Here is a 26,746-nt window from a genome sequence, read left to right on the forward strand (position 1 = left end):
CAAGCACTGCAAATATTTTAAATTTTGTATAATTGCAGTTTTTTCCAACAGCAATTTTAATGTCATTAAATGTAAGGTTTTTTTTTCAATTGCTTCTGCTTTGGAAGTCAAGCTTCAAATGGCTTTCCCTCAACTTAGCAATTACTTTTTTTTAAAGTATCTTTAGAATTTTTTGGTAGTTTCATTTTTATAGTTTTATTTCTTTCAACAGATCTTTAAATATAACTAATTTCAACATAAGGTGAACTTGGACTTGACTTTGTTCTGAATAGTAGTCCCAGCATTACTTACTCATTCTTAAATATTCCAGGGTCTATATTCTTTATCTTTAATATAAAAATGTTAGACAGCATTTGCCCTTTTAACCACTTGTTGTGCCTTAGGGCATGTACACGTAACTTACATTTTTCCAATTCCCGCAGGAGAGGTTCACTCAGGACACACAGCCCCACTATATCTACTCGCCCCGTGAAATGACCCGGTGGGTGCGAGGTATCTTCGAGGCACTGCGACCCCTGGAGACGCTGCCGGTGGAAGGCCTCATTCGGATTTGGGCACATGAAGCCCTCCGTCTCTTCCAAGACAGGTGCAGCCAGAGATCCGAGTAGCTCCGAGCTCCCCTGCGTTGGCCCTCCTGACCCCCCCAAGTCAGGGTCTACACAAGGCTGGCCTGCCCTAGTTTGAGGCAGTCCTGTTTTTATCTCTTATGTTGGGGTTCTACCACTTTAAAAGGTGGTCCTTTTTATGTTACGTGAGCTACCTTCATTCTCCCCTTTTAATTAAGAAATTGAGCTACAATACCATTTTCACAGATTTCTCAACATATCAGAGATAAAATCTTGCTTAGGTTCAAACTCTGCACCAGCAGTTATGCTTCTAAATTCTGCCTGGCTGCAGTAACTACATGTCATGCTCACTAGACTTGGTAGACTGCTGAGTTTATCATGTGTTCAGCTTCTCAGAACGTACCCCTCACACCTGTAAGGACAGGTAGAGGCTCTCCTGCCTACTATGTGTTTTCTTTCGTAAGCCTTGTGTCTCCCAGGCTGTGCACATTGCAGTTCCCTATTCTGTTCCTTTAATATCCCTTGATATTTGGAACATTTATGCTAAGCAAGCTTAGAAGTTAGAATCAAGCTTAGAATCAGATTTTCATTGTTTAAGACAATGTAAACATTTTTAGAGGAATTTTTTAAGGTTTTCGTATTTAATGTCTAAGTTTTGGGTTGCTTAAGCATCTTGAGTTGAGATTGTTAGGTTCTTCCATTTGTAGAAAATGAAAATTTCTGATAAAAGACTAATCCCAGCCCTTGCAGTAGCCCACGCACCCACAGAACCTGGTGTTTTCTCACCGCGGCCTCTGTCTAGAGTCGGATACGCATGTCGCTTTTCTTCCAACAGACTTGTAGAAGACGAGGAGAGGCGCTGGACTGACGAAAACATCGACATGGTTGCTCTGAAGCACTTTCCCAACATAGACAAAGAGAAGGCAATGAGCCGGCCCATCCTGTACAGCAACTGGTTGTCCAAGGTAATGAATGTACATCATGTTACAGGTGCTTCCTTTTCTTCTGTCCTTTTAGTTAGAATTATCTCCTAATCAAGACATCTTTGCCTTGAAGTGCCCTGTAGATGGGGCTGTGGTCACAGGCATGCTGCTCTGCGTGTTTGCAGCCACTGATAATTCAGGGCAGAAGATCGCAGGGGCGTGGCGGTGGCTGGCTGGCCACCTGTGTGTCTTCCCTCGGGAGGCGGCTGCTCCAGCAGCTGTGATCCCAGCCAGCACGAGGGGGCTTCCGCCTGTTTGCACTGAAGGAAGTCTGCTTCGCCTTGCTTTCATTTCTTCACAGTAAAAACAGGGCAGTTGTGAATAATACTAAAATACTGAACTGAGTTGACATTTCCAGAGTTACCTATGAATTGTCCCTTTCTCTGAGAAAGAGAGTAGGACGTCTTCGTAAGGTACAGTCTTGTGCATTTCGTTCAGTGGGCAGTGCTGATCCAGGGTGAGTTAACTCTTCCCAAGGAGAGCTCAGTCTCGTGGGGTGGAAATGCTCAGTTTTGGGAGAGGTGGCCCTGGCCTTGGGTCTTAGGGTTCCTAGGCCTTCATCTGAGTGTCAGGAAGCATGTGCCAGGCAAGGGCCTGCAGAGGCCAAGGCACAGAAGCAAAATAGCATGAGAGGCTTGTTCAGTGTTGCTAGAATGTTCTATTTATTTCTAGGTTCTGGATACTAATCCTGTTTCATTTATTGGCAACATCTCCCAGTGGCCTTTCACTGTCTTTATAGTGTCTTTTGAAGAATAAATACTCGTAGCCGCCTTGTCATTTACACCTGTAGTCCATCTGTAATTGAGTTAGTGTGTGGAGTGAGCCCCAGGTTCGTTCTCAGTTTTTTTCTTATGAATGTCCATTGTCCCTGCACTGGGACTCTGCAGTGTCACTCTGTCACAGTGTGTTCCCTGTGTGTGTGGGTCTGTTACTGAGCTCGGTCCTGGCCATCGGTCCATTTGTTGCTTCCTGTGCTAAAACCATCACAGTTACGAGTTTACCTGGTAGGACAGTCCCTCACACCTGGCTCTTCCTTAGGGGAGGCCTTTTTATCCTTGGGCCTCTCGTCTTCGAGATGAAGTCGGCGCCAGAACACCACCCACCACTGCGACCTTGACTGAGCTTACGTGGAATCTGTGTCAGTTTGGGCGGAACTGACATTTTTACGATAGTATTTCTCTCTCCATGATCATGGTGTATCTCTCCATTTATTTAGGTCTTTGTGATGTCTTTTAGTGAAGTTCAGATTTCTCTGTAAAGATTTTCCATGTCTTTAGATCTCATCCTAGTTACTTACATTTTTGTTGCTGTGTAATAAATACCTACGGTCATCTCATTTTTTGACATTTCCTCGATACATGAAAATATTATGCACTTTGCTATAATAATTAAGGTGATTTCTTCTTAATAATTGAATCTTACCTTTTTCCTACAGGATTACATTCCAGTAGACCAAGAAGAGTTAAGAGATTATGTCAAAGCCAGGCTGAAAGTCTTCTACGAGGAGGAGCTGGACGTGCCCCTGGTGCTGTTTAACGAGGTGTTGGACCACGTGCTCAGGATTGACCGGTGGGCTTTTTGTTGTTGCGCCCTCGCCACTCGCCTAAGCAGTTCTGGATTTGACGTTGGGAGGGATCGCACCAGGCCTCGGGCTGTATCCTGACGGGCCTCCCTGCACCTCCACTTCGGCCGTCTCTCCCACTTCTCTCCCAAGTCCAGCTCTGCTGTCCCAAATCTCCCTGCTCCTCCTGGCACTTCATCCCTACCGTGATCACGGCCATTCATCCTCCTACTGGGGGCAGCTCCACATCTTTGGTCTTTGCATCCCCACTGGACCTGGCAAATAACAGTTGCCCTACAGTGTTTAATGTACAAATTCAAGTTAAAACACTTTCCAAATGCTGTAGACTGAATCATGAAAAGGTTTAGGACTTGAGTGTCACAAGGGGAGTGGAGTATAAAAGCCTTAACGGTTTACCCTTCCTAATAATGTTTCAGAATATTCCGTCAGCCTCAAGGCCACTTGCTGCTGATTGGTGTCAGTGGAGCAGGCAAAACCACCCTGTCCCGTTTCGTGGCCTGGATGAACGGTTTGAGTGTGTACCAGATCAAGGTGAGTCTTGCAGCCTCTTAGTCCCAGCAGTGGATCCTTGTTCATGCATGTGGCTCCTTGAACAAGACCAGATCTGACCTGCCACCCACTCCTCTAGGTCCACAGGAAGTACACAGGGGAGGACTTCGATGAAGACCTCCGGACGGTGCTGAGACGGTCCGGCTGTAAAAACGAAAAGATAGCGTTTATAATGGACGAATCGAACGTGTTAGATTCTGGATTCCTGGAGCGGATGAATACCCTTCTGGCCAACGGAGAGGTAATCAGAGACACACCGCGTACCGTGTGCACATCACGTGGCGTCGGGGTGACGAGGACCAACCAGCTGTGGTGCTCTTTTACCTCCAGGTTCCTGGCCTCTTCGAAGGGGACGAGTACGCCACCCTGATGACCCAGTGCAAAGAGGGGGCCCAGAAGGAGGGCTTGATGCTGGACTCGCATGAGGAGCTGTACAGGTGGTTCACCAGCCAGGTCATCCGCAACCTCCACGTCGTCTTCACCATGAACCCATCCTCAGAGGGGCTCAAGGACCGCGCGGCCACCTCCCCCGCGCTTTTCAACAGGTGCGCTGGTCTCTCTCAGCCCTGGTCACAGCAGTCGGCCCCCTTCCGAGAGGCAGACGCTGCTTTTGGTCGCTGTTTTGAGATGTGGGCATCTTTGCAGGTGTGTGTTGAACTGGTTTGGGGACTGGTCCACAGAAGCTCTGTACCAGGTCGGCAAAGAGTTCACGAGCAAGATGGACCTGGAGAAGCCCAATTACGTCGTGCCCGACTACATGCCAGTCGTGTATGACAAGCTGCCGCAGCCGCCGTCACACCGGGAGGCCATCGTGAACAGCTGTGTGTTTGTTCACCAGACCCTTCACCAGGTCGGTTCAGTTTGAGATGACGGGCAGTAAAACCCGCCACCGCGCTGACATAAAACCCGCCACCGCGCTGACATAAAACCCGCCACCGTGCTAACATAAAACTCAGCTGATAGAAAAGCAGGTCCCAAGATGCTTCTTAGTTGACATTGTTCAGTCACCTGCAGAAGAGATGCCCGCTTCTCATCTGTTTCCTTACCTCTGCTAGTGGCATCTCCTGCTGGTCGCCCAGCTGTGTATTCCGAAATTGGCTAACCTTTACTGCACATGGTGACTCCATCCCTGTGGAGCACCTACCCCGACCCCCTGTCCTCACCGCCACCGTGTCCAGGCCCGTGCTCTCCCTCTAGGCCGGGCTCATGCACTCTTTCTATAAAGGGCCAGGCAGTGAATGTTCTGGGCTCTGCAGGCCAGACACAGCTGCTCAGCTCTGCTCTGGGCACAGGAGCGTGTTCACGTGTGAGGGAGAGTGCACAGATGTGCGGCTGAAGCCCCGTCTGCAGAGGCTGCAGGGCAGGGTGTGACTTGCCAGCCCTGGCTTGCTACCTGTCCTTTGGACTCTGTATCCGAAGAGTCCAGTCTACTCCCACCTGCAAGGCTCTGTGAAAACCACTCTGAGTTTGTGGGTGTCCTGTTGGCCCTGCCTCCCCACCTCCTATCCCTGCCACGCCTGCAGGTGGCCGCCTCTGCTCCCAGTGTGGTCCAGCTGGCTTCCTGGATGGCCTCGTCTCCCACTGCCCAGCTTCGAACCCCCCAACCTTGATCACCAGGCATCAGTGCTGCCTCTTAGTGTGATGTCTGCTGAGAATCAGCAGCAGAAATGACTGGCTTACATAGTAATGACCAGTGTGCAGAGCCTTCCCTTGCAAGGTGTGCCTCCGGGGCAGCCGTAATCACTTTCTTATGGGGGCTGTGTCCATGCCACCATCTCTCACAGGCAGACAGGGTATTTGAGGGTAAGTCGCAGACAGCGTCCTGAGAAGTGAAAAGATTTGACTTTGTTTCCTAAAAGGCTAATGCTCGGCTAGCCAAGCGCGGAGGCAGAACCATGGCCATCACTCCTCGCCACTACCTGGACTTCATCAACCACTACGCCAACCTGTTCCACGAGAAGCGGAGCGAGCTGGAGGAGCAGCAGATGCACCTGAACGTGGGGCTCAGGAAGATCAAGGAGACAGTCGACCAGGTGTGCCTCGGGCCTGGGCGAGCGCCTCTTCCTGCAGTGGGCCGGCTGGGCTCCCCCGTCCAGGGAGTTCCCACATGTCCCTGTTTCCCTAGTGTGGCTTTTGCTCCTTAGGTGGAAGAGCTGCGTCGAGACCTCCGGATAAAAAGCCAAGAGCTGGAGGTAAAGAACGCGGCGGCCAATGACAAGCTGAAGAAGATGGTGAAGGACCAGCAGGAGGCTGAGAAGAAGAAGGTGCTCCTTTGTGTTTGGGGGCCGGGCACTCTGTGTCTCTAGTGAGGGAGAAGGGAGTTTAGTCTCGGGGTGGGGTGGGGTCAGGGCTTACCGGGTTTAGAGCGGGGTGGGATGTCCAGGGGCAGGCGAGGAGCGCTGTTTCAGGCTTTGCTCGGCAGGTTAACCAGTGCTGACCCCTAGCTCAGCCATCTTTCCTCCCTAGGTCATGAGCCAAGAAATCCAGGAACAGCTGCATAAGCAGCAGGAAGTCATCGCAGACAAGCAGATGAGCGTCAAAGAGGACCTGGACAAGGTGGAGCCAGCCGTCATTGAGGCTCAGAATGGTACGTGCACCCTGGCAGAGGCCTGACTCTCTGGGGGAACGTGGAGGCTGGGGGACAGCACGGGCTGCCCCCAGGGTTTCTGGCTGTGTACGCGTCCCAAAGCGTGATTGATGAGCTTCTGGGGGCTTCTCTAGATTCTTACCACTGTCCTCGTCTCTTAAGCAAAGGTCCTGTGATGTTACTCTGCCTTCACCATAGTGAGACCTTTTCTTAAGAGAAAATCGACAAAATAAACTTAGTGAATATATTTTTTAAAAATCTGGTAGTAATTTTACAAATATGTTAGTTATAAATCCCTGACTTAAATTTCATTCAGAAATATGAGGTATGCAGTGTTGCCATCTTATGGTCATTTCTGAGAGCGCCCTGGTTGTAACTAGTAGTTACTGATTCAGTCACTTCTTCCTGTCCACACTCCAAATGCCTGTGAAATGTTGCAGGAGGAGGCAGTAACCCATCACGCTGTCTTAGTTTGCAGTAACACAGTAACTAGGAGTGGCCTTGACCCTGCAACCCCCTTTCTGCCCATCAGCCTTTAACTTGTTTCAAATAACCTGATTGTAATTTTCACATTACACCACAAGATGAATTTAAATGCACATCTAAACTAGGTTTTTGTTCAGAGCTGTATTTCAATGAAAATTTAATTTCACTCTTGCCTGCTGAATAATTACTTTAAAAAAGCGTTTGAACAGAAGTTGAGAGTGGAAAACTGCATTTCAGTTTGTGGAAGGTGTTGGCCATTTTTTTAAGAACTGTTAGTTCTGTATCTTTACCCAGATAGACAACTTTTAAATTGTGGCAGGGTGGGATTTATAGCTCAGTGGTAGAGCACATGCTTAGCATGCACGAGGTCCTAGGTTCAATCTCCAGTGCCTGCATTAAATGAATGAATTCTGGCAGATTGGAAATGTCTTTTGTTTTATGGTGTAATAGTAAATGAACAATTTTATTTTTAAAAAATGTTTGAATCTTTATGGAGGTAAAGGAATTAATGAGGATTTGTGAGACATTTTTAAAGATACTACCCTGCTGGTTACAGAATGTTGCAATGTGGGCTTAGTACCGCAAGGTCTCCGCAACTGTTTAAGAGATGGGCCACTTCAGCTGTTTCAGAGGGTTTTAAGACAGAAAATCCTCCGTTCGCTTAGACCTTGTGCCCATTGTCCCTCCCCTGATCAGAGTCGAGTGTCCGGCTGTGGTTGGGTCCCCTTCTCACCGTGTTCTCCTGCCCCTCCCCGCCCCACCCCTTCTGCTTCTGTGCGCCCAGCCGTGAAGTCGATCAAGAAGCAGCACCTGGTGGAGGTGCGGTCCATGGCCAACCCTCCCGCCGCCGTGAAGCTGGCACTCGAGTCCATCTGCCTGCTGCTGGGCGAGAGCACGACGGACTGGAAGCAGATCCGCTCCATCATCATGAGGGAGAACTTCATCCCCACCATCGTGAACTTCTCTGCCGAGGAGATCAGGTGGGTATTGCCGGGAGGGGAGAGACTGCTCGGGTGTTGAGAGGTTTTCCTGCTTGCTCACGGCCTCGTGGTCCGTGGCTTAACGCACGCAGAAGCCGGCGTCAGCTGCATCGATCGCACAAACACCTTCCCAGCCCATTTCTACTCAAAGTGGTCAGATTTCTTCTCCACGTTCCTGACAGTAGTTTTCTGATCCCTTTACCCCTGAGTACTGTTCCGACCGCACAAATGGCTGAGCGCAGAGCTGGCCTGAGCCTGCCTCCAGTTGTGGAGGGGGCAAGAAGGTCAGAGTTCCTTTCAACAGCCAGATCCCTGTCACCTGAGAACTGGGGTCGGTCTGGCTCATTCTCGGTGGTCATCGGAGCAGCAGGCGGGAACTGGCTCTGGTCCTTTACGCTTTGATTTCCTAAGACCCGACGTTACCTTTTCCATACGTGAGCTCAGAAACGCAATTCCTCTTCTGCAGTGACGCCATACGGGAGAAGATGAAGAAGAACTACATGTCCAACCCAAGCTACAACTACGAGATCGTCAATCGGGCCTCCCTGGCCTGCGGGCCCATGGTGAAGTGGGCCATCGCCCAGGTACTCAGCGCAGCCGGGGGCCCACGGGAAAGGTGGCTTCTCGTCCACTCACTCCTGACAACCACTGATCTGCCCTCCGCAGCTCAACTACGCGGACATGTTAAAGCGAGTGGAGCCCCTGCGGAATGAGCTGCAGAAGCTGGAGGACGATGCCAAGGACAACCAGCAGAAAGCCAACGAGGTGGAGCAGATGATCCGTGACCTGGAGGCCAGCATCGCCCGCTACAAGGAGGAGTACGCCGTCCTGATCTCGGAGGCCCAGGCCATCAAAGCGGACCTGGCTGCTGTCGAAGCCAAGGTACGATTGTCTCCCACACACAGCCTCTCTGCCAGCTCCCCTGAAACACCCCGTCCGTGCTCGCGGCCTCCCCTGGTGGAAGCCAGATTAATGGACCTCGACGTGCCCTGTGTGTACCACGTTCGTCTCGGAATCAGCTCCTCAGTGTCCACAGGAGCCCTGATGACTCCTTCCTGCGTGTCCACTGAGTGGCCTTAGACAGCAGCTGGGCAGTCTGAAGCCAGTGACCCCCCTCTGCCTGGCCAGCTCCAGACCCCTGTTCTCCCACCTTGGGTTTCACAAGTGGCGTCACCGAGGGCCTGCTTGTCAGGGTCTCCCATCCATTGCTGTCCCCACCGCTCACGCCCACACTCCTCTTGAACCTCAGAGCAGGCTCATTAGTCTCCTGCCACTAGCGTCTGTTCCCTCCAGGTCAACCCTCACCTACGGGTTCCTCCCACCTTGGGGGCACCTGCTTTCTGACCCCAAGGCTGCTCACACATGAGTCTCCAGTCCCACCCTTCATTCTCCACTCTCATCTTATGCCCTCGGATTCTGAGATGTGTGTCACCTGGGTCGCAGCTCCTCTTGGGTCTGAACAACTTGAGCATGCTTCTGGAAAGGCCCCCCCCAGAACCCTTCCCACAATGGGGGGAAATATATTTGCCGTTCTCAGTGTAAATCCTGTTTGACTTTCATTTCAGGTGAACCGGAGCACTGCTCTCCTGAAGAGCTTGTCTGCTGAACGTGAACGATGGGAAAAAACAAGTGAAACTTTCAAGAACCAGATGTCCACCATTGCTGGGGACTGCCTGCTGTCAGCTGCGTTTATTGCTTACGCAGGTTATTTTGACCAGCAGATGCGTCAGAACTTGTTCACCACCTGGTCGCACCACTTACAGCAAGCCAACATCCAGGTAACCATGGCAGGGGACGCCACAGCAGTGCGAGCCAGACTGATGGGCAGTCAGCCCTCCAGTCTCACTGGGAAGCTGCCCGCCTGCAGCTGTGCGGGGGCCATAACCGCTGTCACTCTCAGTTCCGCACAGACATCGCGAGGACGGAGTATCTGTCCAACGCTGACGAGCGTCTCCGCTGGCAGGCCAGCTCCTTACCTGCAGACGACTTGTGCACAGAGAACGCCATCATGCTGAAGCGCTTCAACAGGTACGTGCTGGGCCGGGGGGGGCCACCGAGCGGGGTGCGCCCATTCGTGTCCGTGAAGGCCTAAACCACCCCTGAACACGGACCAGGACCTGTGACCGAGGAGGAGGGCACGGCTGCCACTTCACCACGTGCCCTTGTGTAGCTTCTGATGTTTGTACAAGCGCTTGTGTGTGTTGTGTGTTTTATTGACTGCGTGACCTTGGACAGATCACGCTCGCCTTTCTGCCTTCTTTTCCTTCTCTGTAAAATGGATGTGATCACAGCATCTGTGTCTCAGGGCTGTTGTGACGGAGTGAGGAGTGTGTGTTATCTGCCGGGGTCCCGGCGGCATAAACTCTGTAACTGCTGGCTCTCGGTGCTGCTGCAGTGTGGGTGTGATACCTGCTCTCTTAGAGTTTGCCATTGAGGGGGCAGCAAATAATACAGAGAACAGTCATCCAGCGCAGGGTGCCAGGCCTTCGGAGAAGAGCACGTGCAGGACACAGAGGAGCACCTCTGTGTCCCCAAGAGAAAAGAAGTTTTAACTGCAGCCCTTCGTAACAGAGTCTGTGTTTAGTTACCTCCTCATCACAGTTCTTCAGAAAGATGATTTTAAAGTCTTAAGTCATGTTTGTCTCTACTGGTGAACCTGGAAACCACGCTTGAGGCCGGGGACAGCCTTTCCATCACCTTGTCGGGCGGGGCTCTGTCTGCTGTGTTGTGCTTCCCCATGGCCTCTCTGACCTGCTCTCCTGTGGCCTCGTTCCCAGGTATCCACTGATCATTGACCCCTCGGGACAGGCCACAGAGTTCATTATGAATGAGTACAAGGACCGGAAGATCACGCGGACCAGCTTCTTGGACGACGCCTTTAGGAAGAACTTGGAAAGTGCGCTGAGATTCGGCAACCCCCTCTTGGTCCAGGTTTGTGTGTGCGTCTGAGTTCCTCAGACCCTGTTTCCAGGGATGAACACCTTTTAAGGCTGTGATTAGTTTTTCCCAAATGAATTCATATGAAATAAAACTGAGTCACATAATATAGATAGTGCTACTGTTCGAGCTTTGTGAGACATCATCTGATATCAAAGCAAGGAGAAGAGGTTGATCCAACAAAAGCAATGTTTGCACTTAAAGTTCCACTTAATCTAGATGACCCCTGTCTGTGGGGACTTTCTGCAGTGATGGAAACATTCTGTAACTCGTTCTGTCCTGTGTGGTGGCCACACGGGCTCCTGAGCACTTCCTGTGGTTAGTGTCCAAGGAACTGAATTTTTAATTTTACTGAAGTCGCCATGTGGGCCTAGTGCTCACTTCACTGGACAGCGCAGGTCCAGATGGCTGGGTGGCTTCCAGGGACATGTATTTACGTGGAGCAGGAGGTCAGCTATTTGGTGAACGTGAACACCGTGACCCTCTCACCGTGAGTAACACCTCACACGTACGTATCTAGGACGTGGAAAGCTACGACCCAGTTTTGAATCCAGTGCTGAACCGTGAAGTCCGGCGAACAGGGGGGAGAGTGCTGATCACCCTCGGTGACCAGGACATCGACCTGTCACCGTCATTCGTCATCTTCCTGTCCACCCGAGATCCAACCGTAAGGAGTGAGGCCCTTCCAGGTGAAAACGGGGTGTTTGGTGGTGCTGCTGACGCAGCCAGGCCGACTGTTCTGTTACCCCTTTTGGCAGGTCGAGTTCCCACCTGACCTCTGTTCCCGGGTGACCTTTGTCAACTTCACTGTCACCCGAAGCAGTTTACAGAGCCAGTGTCTCAATGAAGTACTGAAAGCAGAGAGACCCGACGTGGACGAAAAGCGCTCCGATCTCCTTAAACTCCAAGGTGTGTCCGGATGCATAGCTTCTAGACTCTCGGTGCAGGTGGGAGCAGAGCCCCCGCAGGACTGGGGCGCCCCAGGCTTGCCAGGCGCTTCCCAGAGCCGTCCTGTCGAGCGAGCGGAAGTGCTGTAGTGAAGTTGCATGTTTTGATCACTTCAGGGGAATTCCAGCTGCGCTTACGTCAGCTGGAGAAGTCTCTGCTGCAAGCCCTGAACGAGGTGAAAGGGCGCATTTTGGACGACGACACCATCATCACGACCCTGGAGAACCTGAAGAGGGAGGCCGCCGAGGTGACGAGGAAGGTCGAGGAGACGGACATTGTGATGCAGGAGGTGGAGACCGTGTCCCAGCAGTACCTGCCGCTGTCCACCGCCTGCAGCAGCATCTACTTCACCATGGAGTCTCTGAAACAGGTGGGCGCGGCGCACACGGCCGGGGCGTGGTGGCCGGCAGCCGGGCTCCGGTGCTCACGGCTGGGCGCCCTGCTGCTTTCAGATCCACTTCCTGTACCAGTACTCCCTGCAGTTCTTCCTGGACATCTACCACAACGTGCTGTACGAGAACCCCAACCTGAAGGGTGTCACCGACCACACACAGCGCCTCTCCGTCATAACCAAGGACCTCTTCCAGGTACTGCGCACCCGCCATCCCGGGGGGGGGGGGGGCCGCAGGGGCGGTTCCCCAGGGACAGCAGCGTCCCCTGCATTCGTCTCCAGGTGGCGTTTAACCGGGTGGCCAGGGGCATGCTGCACCAGGACCACATCACCTTCGCCATGCTGCTGGCGAGGATCAAACTCAAGGGCACCGTCGGGTGAGTGGGCCGCCCTGCTTCTCTTCCCGCCACTAGCGTTACGATGGGATGAGTTCTTTCCTTTCTTTAAGGCGTTATTGCCCTTTTAGAGACAGTAGAAATGAACCTTAGAAGACGTAGCTAACCTGTGGCCCCCTCCCAGGGAGCCCACCTATGAGGCCGAGTTCCAGCACTTCCTGAGAGGGAAGGAGATCGTCCTGAGTGCTGGCTCGACGCCCAAGGTCCCCGGCCTGACCGTGGAGCAGGCCGAAGCAGTGGTGAGGCTGAGCTGCCTCCCCGCGTTCAGAGACCTGATCGGGAAGGTCCAGGCAGACGAGGTAGGTGCCGTGCGGGCCCCAGCGGAGAGCCGGCCTCTCCCAGGAGGTCAGCGGGCAGGAAGTCCACGTGTTGTATCAACCCGGGACGTGTTGTGTCTTCTCACGTCAAACGCCTGACCCACTGGCCTGACCTCTGTGCCCGCGGCATGGGCTCTGCGTGGGGTGACGCGCCGCTGTTTCTCCACAGCAATTCGGCATCTGGCTGGACAGCAGCTCCCCGGAGCAGACGGTGCCGTACCTCTGGAGCGAGGACAGCCCCGCAAGTAAGCCCCCAGCGCTCCGGGCCCACGCATAGAGGTGGGCTCTGCCGCTCGAATGCGGGGACGCCCCCAAAAGCAAAAAGCCGCTGATTCCCAAGAAAAGCCCTTCCGTGTGAAACTTGAGGTGCTGGCTTGGAAGTGGGAAATTAGAAAATTCTAAATTTCTGGTGCAACTCGTGCCTAAAGAACAAAAGAGAAATTTATGGGAAGGTCCTTGCCCAGCACTGGGGAAACTGGCTGTTTCTGGGTGTGTGTCACGAGGCTTTGGGCCAGCCAGGCCCCCCAGGGGAGGGCGGGAGGGAGAGCTCCGCGCGGCGGCAGGTGAACAGTGCGGGCCGAGCGGTTCCTGTGATCTTAGGTGTTCTTGAGACTCTTCAGCGGTTCTCCACGGGCAGGCTCTGTAGTCATTTAAAGTCAGTAACTGCCCTGTGCCCACAGAGACCCTGGTGTCGTCACAGCTGCGTCCAGAGGGTTCAGGGAAGACTCAGGGGCTGGGGTTCTCAGGGCAGAAGGGATCAGAGGGGGTGTCATGATTTCTGGGGTGCTGAGCCGAGTCTTGGACACCGAGTGTTTGGGGAGCAGAGGCTTGCGACAAGAACAGCCCAGGCAGGGGACACCTCACGGTCTGTGCCATCACCAACCCCAGCCCTTCGCACGGCCTCATTTCAGCACCCATCGGGCAGGCCATCCACCGCCTGCTCTTGATTCAGGCCTTCCGCCCCGACCGCCTGCTGGCCATGGCCCACATGTTTGTTTCGACAAACCTCGGGGAGTCCTTCATGTCCATCATGGAGCAGCCGCTGGACCTGACGCACATCGTGGACACGGAGGTAGGTGCTGGCCCCCGGACTCGGAGCCTGCACGTCAGCACGAGCCCCGCCCAGTGGGCTCTGCTCCCTGGACAGTCCGCCGTCGGGCCGGACACTCCCCCTTGACTCCGACTTCCCCACCTGCAGGTAAAGCCGAACACTCCCGTCCTCATGTGCTCTGTGCCCGGTTATGATGCCAGTGGGCACGTGGAGGACCTGGCGGCCGAACAGAACACGCAGATCACATCCATTGCCATCGGTAAGGTGCCGGGTTAGTCCCCTGGGTGGAGCCCCCTGAGTTCTCAGTGGACACCGGAGCCCAGGCCCGCCGTGCTGACGCTGGGCTTTCTGGTTCCAGGCTCGGCGGAAGGCTTCAACCAAGCAGACAAGGCAATAAACACAGCCGTGAAGTCAGGCAGGTAGGCTTGCCTGGTCTCGCTTTAGAAAGCGCGAGTCCCCCGGAATTCAGGCAGGACATGTGACGTGTGGCTGTGCCGTGTCCTGCCCGCAGGTGGGTGATGCTGAAGAACGTCCACCTGGCCCCCGGGTGGCTGGTACAGCTGGAGAAGAAGCTGCACTCCCTGCAGCCGCACGCCTGCTTCCGGCTCTTCCTCACCATGGAGATCAACCCCAAGGTGGGCGCGGAGGACCAGGCTGCTCAGCGCTGCTCCAGCATCTGTTCTGCCCCGCAAGAGCATGGAGCCGAGCTGGCGCGCTCGTGGGGCCGGTGGTGACAGGCACCCTGTCTTCCTCAGGTGCCCGTGAACCTGCTCCGAGCTGGCCGCATCTTCGTGTTCGAGCCACCCCCGGGCGTGAAGGCCAACATGCTGCGGACGTTCAGCAGCGTGCCTGTCTCCCGGATCTGCAAGGTAGAGGCCGCCCTCCTGCTGCACCCCGGGCTTCAGCGGCACCACAGTGGCTGGCGACACAGGCCTGGGGAGGCTGCCGCCTGGGCCCAGATTAGCGTCTGCAGCCAACGTCTTGGTACCAAGCAGAGGCCGGGCTCGTGGCCAGGAGAAGGGGGTTGTGGCAAGAATTTCGCATCAATTCTGTGTTTCTTAAGCATGATTTCATTTTATGTCATCACTCACGGTTTTGTGCCGTTTTTAGAAAATTGTCTTCTATCTAATGGCTGAGTGAATCTCACACTGTAATCGGGAACTCATCTTTATTAATAGGAAAATTGGCATGTTTTTCTCTTAGCAATAAGATTTGTATTAATCACTAAGGTCAGGGTGGTTCCAGTGTTAGTAGTGGAAAGTTTTTTTTTTTTAAGCTTTTGGAGGAGCAGGGGAATTAAGTTTACTTGCGTATTTATTTTAACAGAGGTACTGGGGATTGAACCCAGGACCCTCGTCTACGCTAAGCACCCACTCTACCACTGAGCTATACCCTCCTCTCCATGGAAAGCTCTCTTTAAGGCTTAGATTCGACAGAGGACTTGCGCTGTTTTCTTAGACGGACACGGGGCTGCTCTGCTGGCTCTGACCTTGCTTACTTTCCCCATCCAGTCTCCCAACGAGCGTGCTCGCTTGTACTTCCTGCTGGCCTGGTTCCACGCCGTCATCCAGGAACGCTTACGCTACGCGCCTCTGGGCTGGTCGAAGAAGTATGAGTTTGGGGAGTCTGACCTGCGGTCGGCCTGCGACACGGTGGACACGTGGCTGGACGACACAGCAAAGGCAAGTGTGGGCCGTGCCGTGCCAGGGGGGGACGTGCACCAGTCACCGCCCCCGCAGGGGCCTGCCTGCCCGCTGTGAGCGGAAGGAGGGAAGTGGCCCCTGCCCCGCACACGCGTGACCTCCACTCCTCCCCCAGGGGAGGCAGAACATCTCTCCGGACAAGATCCCATGGTCCGCGCTGAAGACCCTGATGGCCCAGTCCATCTATGGCGGGCGAGTAGACAACGAGTTTGACCAGCGTCTGCTCAACACCTTCCTGGAGCGTCTGTTCACCACCAAGAGTTTCGACAGTGAATTTAAGCTGGCCTGCAAGGTCGACGGGCACAAGGACATCCAAATGCCGGATGGCATCAGGTAGTGCCTGCGTCCGGACCCACAGCGCAGACGCGGCACTTCAGCACCGTGAGCAGCAGTGTTAACACGTGTGCTGCTTTTCCAGGCGGGAGGAGTTCGTGCAGTGGGTGGAGCTGCTCCCCGACACCCAGACGCCCTCCTGGCTGGGCCTGCCCAACAACGCCGAGAAAGTCCTCCTCACCACTCAGGGTGGGTACCTGCCGCCCAGCCCCACCTTCCCTGCCCAGACCCCAGCCTCCCCTCGCTCCGCTCCCAGGGGAGGCAGAGAAAATGACCAGCCCCCGTTGGTGTCTTCCCTGCATTGCAGGCTCTGTATCTACAGAAACGAGGTCTGGAAACTGCATTGAGGTTTTTAATCTTAGATTCAGAAATAATTTCATCTTTTCTTGTTTAAAAAATAGGGGAGTACTTAGCATTAAGTGATGTTTTAAAGTTCTGAGGCTCTTTATTGGATGAAATTATCGAATCCTGTGGGTTAAAAGTGTGGTCCCAGACCAACAGCCTCAGCACAACTTTAGAACTGGGGCTGCTGGGCCAGGGCGGAGTCACTCAGGCTTGAGAACCGGACTCCTCCTGATGGGGAACAGGCCAGAGCTGGTGGTTCGCCCAGACTCACACAGCTGGTTGACAGGACAGACCAGGACCGTTCACCTCGGGTCCTCCCTTCAGCTCTGTGACGAGAACCCGGATGCCGAACAGCTTTCCCGGGGTTGGGCGTTCCCAGTGCACCAGCGTGTGCGGAGCTCACTTAGGGTGTTAGTGCTGGTGCCACCTGCCAGGACGCCCCCTCAGTGCCGTAGTGACCATTACCTCAGCTCTCTGTCACGCCAGTGCTAGGGACATCACACCCAGTCCTGTTATAGAAGGCCCAGGGCAGTGGTGCCCAGGGTTGTGCCCCACGTGGAGGCCATGACGTCCGAGCCCACAGGGGCCAGGCCTGGGGAAAGCCGGGCCCTTACGTCTCTAGTCCCCAGCCTCCAGGTGGCAGCGCTGCTCGTAGCTGGACTCTGAGCACTCAGGCATAGGTCAGAGACAGGGACACCAAGGTAAAACAAGGCAGGGACCGGTGGGCACAAGCAGAGTGCAGAACACGCAGGTGGCTGCCATGTGGCTCAGCGTGGTCCCAGCGGAAAGTGGTCACGCGTGAACGGTACGGTGGCTTCCCTGCCCACAGTGCCCGAGCCCGCTCCCTGACCACTCTGCTCCCAGGGCATCCCAGGCTCCACAGTGAACGCGAGTCTTAAAGACCCCTCCTGGGGGTTTGCACTTAGGCCACTGGTTCCATCCCCACAGCCGTGACCTGACCTGGGGGCAGCATTTCTTTGGTCGCTGCCGCCTTGTCTGTCGGGCCAGGCCGCTGTCCGTGTACTGTTACCCCGTGTGAGCTCATGCTGTGCCCGTCCCTCCCTCCCTGCGGCCCAGGCGTGGACATGATCAGCAAAATGCTGAAGATGCAGATGCTGGAGGACGAGGACGACCTGGCCTACGCGGAGACGGAGAAGAAGGCCAGGACCGACTCCACGTCCGACGGGCGCCCCGCCTGGATGCGGACGCTGCACACCACCGCCTCCAACTGGCTGCACCTCATCCCCCAGACTCTCGGCCACCTCAAACGCACGGTGGAGAACATCAAGGTGGCCTGCCACCCCCAGTTCCACCGGCCTAGGGGCGGGGTTGGGGTGGAGTCGAGCTCAGTGTTGTCGGGGTGGGGCCCGAGGGCTGGGCCTAGTTAAACTGGCCGGAAGCCCCTCGGGTGAGGCTGTCCATCTTCCTCGAGGAGGTAGACGCCTCCAGAGGAAGCGGTGGCAGCCTTGTCCCCTCTTCACGGAGCTGCCGGGAGCCGCCGACAAGCAAGGCCGCAGCTTCACTCGGGCTCTAGACCGAGACTGCGCTGTGAATCCGGGGCCCCAGAGGCTCAGTTACTGCCGCTTCTTTTTCCCGCCAGAGAGAGGACCTCTTTCTGGCCCCTTTCCCCACCTTCACTCTGGCCTGCTCTTCTCTCCCGACGATTTTAGGATCCTTTGTTCAGATTCTTCGAGAGAGAGGTGAAGATGGGAGCTAAGTTACTGCAGGACGTCCGGCAGGACCTCGCGGACGTCGTCCAAGTGTGCGAAGGCAAGAAGAAGCAGACCAACTACCTGCGGACACTCATCAACGAGCTGGTCAAAGGTGCGCAGCCGGGCCGCAGGCGCCGGCCTCCCTGCGCTTCGCAGGCGGCAGGTCCCGGCCAGGTCTCGCCCGAGCTTCCTTCTGCCCAGACTTCTCTCTGAGGGCAGCTCGGGGCCCTCAGCTGGGGGCAGACTTAGAAACGCCTGGTTCTGCTGGTTCACCAAACGTTTACCAGAAGCTTCGCTTCCCTTCTGCGAGCTCTAGGGAGGGCCGGGCAGGGAGGGCAGGGTGGGGTGCTGGAGGCCGAGGCCTGGGGCCCCCAAGCCCGGACTGGCAGCGCTGCTGAGCTGCCGCTGTGATGGGAGCTGGTGGCTGCGGTTCTTGGGGTAGTTGTGCATCTCCAGACACACCCTGGCCATCAGCCTGGACTGAGTGCAGAGGAGGTGCAGGAGGGCGGTGGCCCATCCAGGGTGTGGGGGCAACAGAGTCACACGTGGGGTCACACCTGCTGTCACCTGTGTCCCCACCTGTGCCAAGGGAATTGTCAGAACTGACGCTGGCCCGGGGCTCCTCGCTTGCAGGGATTTTGCCTCGAAGCTGGTCCCATTACACGGTGCCCGCCGGCATGACCGTCATCCAGTGGGTGTCCGACTTCAGCGAGAGGATCAAACAGCTACAGAGCATCTCCCTGGCAGCGGCATCCGGTGGCGCCAAGGAGCTAAAGGTGGTGAAGGCTGCTCCTGAGGGGCCTGGGGCGGGCGCTCGGGGGACAAGGCCGGGCCTGACCCGCAGGAACGGGTGGGGCCCACTCCTCACCTGGGGCTGCTTCCTCCCGCAGAACATCCACGTGTGTCTGGGCGGCCTGTTTGTGCCCGAGGCGTACATCACCGCCACCAGGCAGTACGTGGCCCAGGCCAACAGCTGGTCCCTGGAGGAGCTCTGCCTGGAAGTCAACGTCACCACCTCTCAGGGCGCCTCCCTGGACGCCTGCAGCTTTGGCGTCACGGGTGAGTAGGGGCTGCCCTGGCCGGGCTCCTCCGAAGTTCCCCTCCTGGCTCCGGCCCGCCGCTGGCCAACACGCCCCCCTCACGGCCACCCTGACGGTGGCTCCCACTCAGCAACCGGGACACGGGAGAGCCATGCGTCCGTCCCCACCGAGGGCCCGTGCCCACCTCAGGGGTCCTGACTTGCTCCCTGCAGGCTTGAAGCTGCAGGGCGCCACGTGCGGCAACAACAAGCTCTCGCTGTCCAACGCCATCTCCACCGTCCTGCCCCTGACGCAGCTGCGCTGGGTCAAGCAGACGAATGCAGAGAAGAAAGCTAACGTGGTGAGCGGCTCTTTTCTGGTCAGGGGTGCTCTGCGGGCACCAGTAGAGCTAAGGCGAGGCCCCCCGTGTCCGCCCCAGACACTTGCCGTCCCTGGAAGTCACTCTGCACCCGAGAAGCCATCCGTTCCCCTCTGTCGCCAGGGCCACCTTTCCCTCCATCCATAGGCCGTCTGCCCTTTCCTCGCAGGTCACCCTTCCTGTCTACCTGAACTTCACGCGGGCAGACCTCATCTTCACAGTGGACTTTGAGATCGCCACCAAGGAAGACCCGCGCAGCTTCTACGAGCGTGGCGTCGCCGTCCTCTGCACGGAGTGAAGCACGTCCCCGCCCCCTTTCTGTAACAGTACAACTTGATATTTAACACATGTTTATTATTAAATGTTGGAAGGTATGGACTTCTCAGAGCAAAGTCTTTAGTGTGAGGTCAGAGGAAGCCGGACGGAGTGTGGCAGTTGGAGTGGTGGGGACAGGAGAGACACCATACGTGTTTTTGCGGGTCGATGGCACGGCTTGTTTTATGAATAAAACACTAAGCATGACCTGGCTCCAGCGTCTGTCTCTGCTCCAGCTCCTGCTAGGAACCCAGGGACCCTTCACATTCAGAGAGGCAGCCACGTGCCCGGCCTGGGTCTGTGACCAGCACCCCCAAGGCCAGACCCAGCAGCCCTGCTGCCCCAGGGTGGAGCCCGGCGGCACTTTCTGTGCCTCCCGTCCGCCTCCTCCCTGGCGCCTTCATTCCCAGGGGCCCCGAGGTGGTGGCAGGTAGAGGCGGCTGGTCAGCTGACGACTTGTTCTGGGTGGAGGTGCCGGAACTGTTTCCCGTGAAACAGGTTTCTGGCCTCTCTGTAATTCGCAAGAGCTCCTAGGATTGACGGGTGATCGGCCCAGGCACTGGCACAGACCCTGCGATAAAAGCCTGTTCATCCTGCTGGTGGGCTGGGGGCTGCCTGGGAACCAAGCTTGGCCACCAGCAGGAGGACATCCTGAGGCCCTGGACGTTCAAGCCCTGCCCCCCGACCCCAGACTCCAGTGGCTTCCCGCGGCATCCTGGGGGTCTGAGCTAGGGTCAGAGCCTCCTCCCACCCGGTTCTGGGACGTTCCCTCTGGGGTCCCTTGGTGGCCTGACAGCAGTCCAAAACCATATTCAACTGAAAAATGTCATTCTCTGAACCAGTAAATAAGGCTTTTTAGCTTTTCTTGAGTCAGTGGGAGTGTTGAACGGGGCTGCAGGCGCTCAGCTGAGAGCTGGGGGTGCCGAGGGGTGCCCACAGAAAGCCTGTGGGCACGTGTCCCCACCTGACCTTGCCACCCCTGCCCCATTCACAGGTGAGGGGCCCGGCGCAGAGCCCTGTGTGGGCCCGGCAGCAGTTCCGGACGCAGAGGGAACGCGGTCCTGGAAACCCTGAAAGCCCACCAGGCAGGACGCGGGGGCCCCCGAGTGGGAGGCGTCGGCTTCAGCCCAGAGGGCAGGAGCCAGACCCTCACCCACCGCCTTCCACGTGGCGGGGCAGGGGAGGGGGCAACGCAGGCCCAGGACTGAGGCTCCCTGCTGAGGGTCCACGCTGACCACGAGGAGGGCCCGAGGCCCCTACTTGCTGCCCCCCAGCCTCACCCCACCGCGAGCTCAGTCCGTGGGGCCCAAGGCAGACCCACGTCGGACCACCTTCACCTGCCACAGGAGGGTCCAGGTGGATGGTGGGCCTCACCAGGCAGAGCTGGCAGGGGGACAGAGGAGGTCTGGAGCATGGACAGCACCCGCCCGGCCAGCTGATCCACCCCCACCTCCCAGTGCCCTGGAAGAGCCACCTGGCTGTGAGGAACAGGACAGGCGCGCCTCTCCTCGGTGGACGCCCCTTTACTGGCTCTCGGGACAGCGGGCTCCTGCGTGGCGGCCATGGCGAGGGGCTCTGCTCCAGACTCGGCTCTGTGCCTACCTGCCGGGAAGTTTGTAAAAGGCTCAGTGAGAAGGAAGAAGGAAAGCGAGCCCGCCCCCCGCCCCATGTTCTCAGCTGTTACCCAGAGGAACGCTATGGCAGGATGGCAGGATCTGCCCACCGGGCCGCCCTGCTCAGGAAACCCCGCGTCGGGGGGCACAGGACTGACTGTGGGGGCGGAGACGGCGTCTATGCGAGGGCCAGGTCCCGGGCTGCTCCAGGGAGGGTCCCCCGACAACCGCACCCTCTGCTCCGAGCCGGCGCTCGGCCTGGCATCCACCTCCGCGTTTAGTTGGGGCCCATTTGTTTTCAATATTCTTACAAAACAGTCTTTTCATCAGCCCCGAGAGCTCGACCCTCCCCCTCCACTGGAGGCAGCTGTGGGTGAAAATTGCCAGGGGAGGAGGGGAGGGCCAGGAAAGAACCACAGCCAAGACCCAGGTCAGCTACAGAGCACCGGGCCCCCAACCACCCCACTCCCCACGTCAAGGTTTACAAAAATACACAAATATTTAGTGAAAGTGCGGAAACTAGGGTCCGGGGAGGTGGGACCCAGAGACAGCACTGAAGATGCCTGCTGCCAACACCTTAATCTCAGGCTTTCAGTTCCCAAAACGGTGACAGTGAACTTCTGTTGTTCAAACCTTTAAAAAGAGATATAAAAGGGGCCAAGTGTTTCACTGAAGCTTCTTTTCATGTTCATCAGCCTCGGTTCCGACCCCCGAGGCCCCAACTCCCGTCAAGGAAACACCCACCCCACACCCAGGGCCAGGCTGGTTCCGCTCACCTCAGGCTAGGCCCCATACTGCTTCTTTTTCTTATTTCTCTCAGGCTCAGCAAGTAAAAGTTCCAGTTTCCTCTTGGAGAATGAGAGCTTGGGGCCCCCTGTCCTCAGTCCTGAGCCTGGGTGGCGGCCAGGACACTCTGGCTCTGCCCGGTGTGTGTCTGCCAGTCTCGGGGGTGCCCGGTCCTCCTCCATCATCCTCGAGTCCGCTGGGGGTCTGGGAAGCCTGGCTGCCCACCGCTGCGCCTCCAGGCTGCTGGTGCCCACAGGCTGCAGGCCCACGTCGCTGGCCTCCAGGGATGCAGGGTCCCAGCCAGCGGCTGGCAGCACCAGGACTGGGATGTTCGGTGAGAGGGGGTCTTCGGGGCTCACTTCCCCTGGACTCCTGGATGTGAGCGCGTGCAGAGGCACGTTACAGTTCACGTCACCCAGAGAGCAGTCGTTGAAACTGCAGGAGGAGTGACTGGGGGCGTCTTCCGAATCACCGTTGTAAGATCTAAGAACTGACGACAAAAGCGCTTCTGAGCCAGTCAGCAATCTCCAGCAGAAGAATAAAATAGAACACACCCCTTATGTGCGTAACGTATCTCATCCACCACTGACACACAAATTTTGCCTGATCTGCCCTGCAAATAATCTTTCTTTTACCCCTGAGTCAGTGCTTTGGACTGAGGGGCTTGGCTGGAGAGCTAAAGTGCCCGCAGCTCATCAGCACCACGTCCGGGTAACCATGGGCGACCCCGAGCTGCGCTGGGGCTCCTTCCAGAAGTGCTAACAGGGCCCCGGGAAGACTGGCAAGCCGTGGGGTGGAGCCACACGACTCCACGTGGGTGCACCTCCGGGCACTTCCCACCCCGCTGACCCGCGGCCTCAGTCATACACACGGAGAGGACCCCAGGGCAGAGTCAGCAGGGACCCCTGGGGGCGTTTCACTTGGATGAGAAGCTCCCGAGGGAGCTCTTTTCCTCTTTGGATGGTGGACACGTTTATTCCAGAAGGTAAAAGTGAAAATGATCACCACACACTACAGGCAGCCGTAATCATTTCACATACATATCAGAACAGGTGGAATCCATGAACTGGGCACCTGTTCCGGTGACCTCCCCCCTGGCAGAGGAGTGAGCATCCTTCGAGGCCCCGAAGCCCCAGCGCCCAGCCTCACGCTGCAGACGAGCCGGCAGGGTCGGTGCTCACTAACCCCGGGGTGCCTGGCCGCTCAGCTCTTCACTGGGTCTGGGTGGAATGACTGAGCAGCACGCAGGCCCTGCTCATCAGTGGTCCCTGGTGTCTCAAACCACCGTGAGGCCAGAATTAACTACACCTGTGTGACCAGTGAGAGTGAATTTAATTTTGATTGAGATTCATCGCAAACCTATGGTCTTGTCAATCTTTAAGGCAGACTACTTTGAGTCTTGTCTAATTTAAAAAGTTTGAAAGAGAAAAAAACATCTGAAAGGAAAAACAGTCAACTTCAATAAAGTGAAGTTTGTCCTCAAATATAGTAACACCGCTGGGCAGAGAAGACTCACAGGGCAGGCCTGAGACGGCTCTCCTTAGAAAGGGCTGCTTGCACAGTTGTCCTTGGCTGGCCTCTGGGATCGTGGATTTCAGGGGGTTCCCGCCTTTCCCCAAAGACAGGAGCGGTTTCTGGCTCATTTTGTGACATACCTCTCTCCAGGTACCTTCAACAAAGTCCATGTGGTTCTTCTTGCGACTGGCCTGGGGGGACAAAAGGAGGCTTGAAGAATCCTTCCTATGAAGGGGGATGGACGGCAGCTTCATGTTCAAGGGCAAGGGTCAGGGCTCCACAGCCCAGGCCAGTGGTTCCTCCCTCGCTGATACTCGCGGGTGGCAGGCCTGCGGGGTGGGTGTTGATGAGGAAGTCCGGGCACAGGCCGAGGACCACTTCGCGGGCTTGGTTTGAAGGACTGAAATGCAGACCTGGGAGAGCCAGGAATGCGGCCAGGAGACAGACTGCTACTGGGTCCAGTCCCCGGCGTGTCGGGAAGAGCTGGAGGGCCCCGCTCTACACAGCTCCTGGTCCTTGCTCTGGACCCAAAGCCAGAAGATTACCCACCCCAAACCCTTCTGCACAGATGCAGAAGCTGGGGCCCCGGGAGGGGTCTGGCCTTGCTCAGGGTCCCCGGGAAGAGCCCAGGGCTGGCATCAGACATTCTAGAACCCTCCCCCAACACCAGGCTGCCAGGAAAACAACCCTTGTTTTGTTTTTAATCAAAAGATTAGAAGATTAGGACAGGAATTTGAACACCCACAGCTGGGAAAAGAGAAAAGATATGACACCAAGAACCACCAAGAAGACTAATTCCAAGGAGGGGTCGGGCCCAGGCAAGTGTTCTGCCTTCAGGGACATGGGTCCTTCCCTCGGGGACATGGGGTCTTCCCTCAGGGACATGGGGTCTACTCTGGGGCTCTGGCTCCTTCCACCCCTCAGGCTGCCCCTCCCCACCCACAGGGGTACCTTGAGGCTCCGGAGCGTTTCTCTGCCCCTTCTGGAAGCCAGCCCGGCTGCTGGCCGCGCTGAACGCCACCTGGATGCCGCTGGGTCGGCCGGACTTCAGACCAGCCGTGGCTCAGCTGCTTACGGACCTTTCACGTGAGTGAAAAACAGGTTCACAGGGATGACGCGCAGGCCAGTGGTGACAAGGGGTCGGGATAGGGCCGACCACACGAGGGCAGGAGGGAACTTTCTGAAGCCACGGAGCTGTTTTGTCTCCATGGTTGTTCCACGGGTTCATCTGTCCAAAGTCAGAGCTACTGTCAAAAGGGGTGAATTTTACTGGAAGGTGTAGCTCAGTAAGAGAAATCCAGGGAGGTTTCAGTTTAAAAAAAACAATTTTTTGTGGGGGATAATTAGGGATTTTTTATTTTATTTTTTACTTTAATGGAGGAACTGGGGATTGAACCCAGGACCTCATGCATGCTAAGCACATGTCCTACCACTGAGCTATACCCTCCCCACCTCAAATTTTTAATTAAAAGGAAAGCCACAGGCTGCTGGTGGTGGGGAGGATGGTACACCACCCATACTTCAGTTTGAGGAAAGCCCCTGTGCACCCAGACACTCATGGGAAAGTCACATGTCGCTGACATGAAGGTTCTAGAACATTAGAGCAGGGAGTGCCCCGATCCAGCCCCCATGTTCTCCCCCTACTTTGTTTTTTAATAGATGAGAAATTTAAGCTGAGTCCGGGGACTGACTTGCCCACAATGACATAAACTCAGTTTTCCTGAGAAGCGCAAGGTTGTGAAAAACATTCAACAATTTAAAAAGAAAGAAAAAAGACCTGTTCCCACAGGGGAGCAGAGAGAGGCCATCCATCAAAGTGAAACAGAGCGAACGACTCGCTGAGGAGAGGCTACCGAGCTCCCTGCAGCCCCGTGCCGCCGGCGCCCTCCGATCCGCGGGCGTCCCTCTCTCCCTGTTGGGAATCGGCCCGTCCCCACCGCACGCCGGCCCCCCGGTAAACTCAGGCCTCCCAGCCTGGGCCCCTGGGAACCCCCGTTCTGAGGCCAAAGTTCAGAGACACAGGAAATGCTACAAACCAGACCCTAAAGCACCATACAGAGCAGCGCTTCAAAGGCTAAAACGGTTCCCAGCAAAAACCAGAAATCCACTTTTGTTGCTGTTGTTTTTAGGAAGGAACCGAAGTCCGCAAACTCAGGTGTCACCAGTTTCCCCTCCCGTGGTCCCCGTCCCAGGATCCCACCCGGGACACCACGTCACGTTTAGTTCACGTCTCCTCGAGCTCCTCTTGGCCGCGAGGGTTTCTCAGACTTCCCTTGCTTTTGGTGACCTTGACAGTTGGGAGGAATATTCTGGAAGATGTGCCTCGACTGGGATTTACCTGGCGTTTTTCTCATGAACGCCTTGGGTTAGGGACTTGGGAAGTGTGACCCGGTGGTGAGCTGCGTTCTCACCGCAGGCCATCGGGGACCCGCACTGTCACCGTGACGTGTCTGTCACCTGGCCGGGCCAGCCAGACTTCTCCCCTGTACCGTCACCTTCCCTCCCTTTCCAACTCATCCTCTTTGGTTTTTTGGAGGGGGGCATAATTAGCTTATTTATTTATTATTACTATTATTTTTTAGCAGAGGCACTGAGGATTGAACCCAGGATCTTGTGCATGCTGAGCACACACTCTACCGCTGAGTTATCCCCTCCCCCCAAACTCACCCTCTTGGGAAGAAGCATCTGTGCGCAGCCCCCAAGCAGGAGGGACAGCTGTCCTGACGCCCGGGGGGTGGGGCACAGCTGTCCTGGCATTCGGGGGGGGGGGGCAGCCCCGTCAGCCCCTCGGCCTGGGTGGTTCTCCCACTTCCTGACTTATTTGCTCCCGCACCTGTCAGTGTGGACGTGCTCAGTTCACCCTTGGGTTGTAATAAATACCGCACCATCCACTCAGCTGGCTCCCGAGTCCCTCTGATGGGCCCACACCTGCCTCATTTTGATTTCCAAAGGAGCACAGCCTGGGAGGCACTTAGCACTCTCTCTCAGCTGAGTTTAGATAAAAGTACAAAAAGTGACGTTGTAACAAGTAGAGGAAGCAGGTCCCCTCCCCCTTTCCTCCCCATTTCCCCCACCAGGTTAAAGGACTTCTCATATACTTTTTTAAATAAAAAGGCATTTCATGCATGTGGTTAAAAAAAACTATTAAACGATATACAGTAAGTAAATGAAGTCCCTCCCCGTAGGTCTGGTACCACTTTTTAACGCCGAGAGGAATTCAATAGATAGATAGAAGCTTGCAGACGGCCTAAGCA

General features: G+C 55.9%; 1 protein-coding gene and 1 pseudogene across 1 annotated transcript in view; one reads left to right on the forward strand and one right to left on the reverse strand.

Annotated features, from left to right (window-relative positions):
• DYNC1H1 (dynein cytoplasmic 1 heavy chain 1) overlaps positions 1-19,785 on the forward strand; it is a 61,293-nt gene extending 41,508 nt beyond the window's left edge. The window contains exons 42-78 of the mRNA XM_031454326.2: positions 423-586; positions 1,402-1,531; positions 2,985-3,118; positions 3,548-3,662; positions 3,760-3,921; positions 4,011-4,225; positions 4,326-4,530; positions 5,540-5,713; positions 5,825-5,944; positions 6,147-6,267; positions 7,538-7,733; positions 8,200-8,317; positions 8,400-8,615; positions 9,299-9,511; positions 9,634-9,761; positions 10,511-10,664; positions 11,191-11,337; positions 11,429-11,579; positions 11,735-11,988; positions 12,071-12,205; positions 12,292-12,386; positions 12,529-12,703; positions 12,891-12,966; positions 13,633-13,793; positions 13,920-14,031; positions 14,131-14,191; positions 14,284-14,407; positions 14,528-14,641; positions 15,284-15,454; positions 15,591-15,808; positions 15,894-15,997; positions 17,231-17,442; positions 17,824-17,977; positions 18,499-18,641; positions 18,756-18,924; positions 19,118-19,245; positions 19,433-19,785. Coding sequence (XP_031310186.2) covers positions 423-586; positions 1,402-1,531; positions 2,985-3,118; positions 3,548-3,662; positions 3,760-3,921; positions 4,011-4,225; positions 4,326-4,530; positions 5,540-5,713; positions 5,825-5,944; positions 6,147-6,267; positions 7,538-7,733; positions 8,200-8,317; positions 8,400-8,615; positions 9,299-9,511; positions 9,634-9,761; positions 10,511-10,664; positions 11,191-11,337; positions 11,429-11,579; positions 11,735-11,988; positions 12,071-12,205; positions 12,292-12,386; positions 12,529-12,703; positions 12,891-12,966; positions 13,633-13,793; positions 13,920-14,031; positions 14,131-14,191; positions 14,284-14,407; positions 14,528-14,641; positions 15,284-15,454; positions 15,591-15,808; positions 15,894-15,997; positions 17,231-17,442; positions 17,824-17,977; positions 18,499-18,641; positions 18,756-18,924; positions 19,118-19,245; positions 19,433-19,561 — 5,598 coding nt within the window. The 3' untranslated portion in view covers positions 19,562-19,785. The remainder of the gene's footprint in view (positions 1-422; positions 587-1,401; positions 1,532-2,984; positions 3,119-3,547; positions 3,663-3,759; positions 3,922-4,010; positions 4,226-4,325; positions 4,531-5,539; positions 5,714-5,824; positions 5,945-6,146; positions 6,268-7,537; positions 7,734-8,199; positions 8,318-8,399; positions 8,616-9,298; positions 9,512-9,633; positions 9,762-10,510; positions 10,665-11,190; positions 11,338-11,428; positions 11,580-11,734; positions 11,989-12,070; positions 12,206-12,291; positions 12,387-12,528; positions 12,704-12,890; positions 12,967-13,632; positions 13,794-13,919; positions 14,032-14,130; positions 14,192-14,283; positions 14,408-14,527; positions 14,642-15,283; positions 15,455-15,590; positions 15,809-15,893; positions 15,998-17,230; positions 17,443-17,823; positions 17,978-18,498; positions 18,642-18,755; positions 18,925-19,117; positions 19,246-19,432) is intronic.
• Positions 19,786-21,971: 2,186 nt separating this feature from the next.
• Positions 21,972-25,913, reverse strand: LOC105105621 (uncharacterized; annotated as a pseudogene).
• Between the last annotated feature and the right edge of the window lie 833 nt (positions 25,914-26,746).

This window comes from Camelus dromedarius, chromosome 5, assembly GCF_036321535.1.
Source record: "Camelus dromedarius isolate mCamDro1 chromosome 5, mCamDro1.pat, whole genome shotgun sequence".
NCBI lineage: Eukaryota > Metazoa > Chordata > Mammalia > Artiodactyla > Camelidae > Camelus > Camelus dromedarius.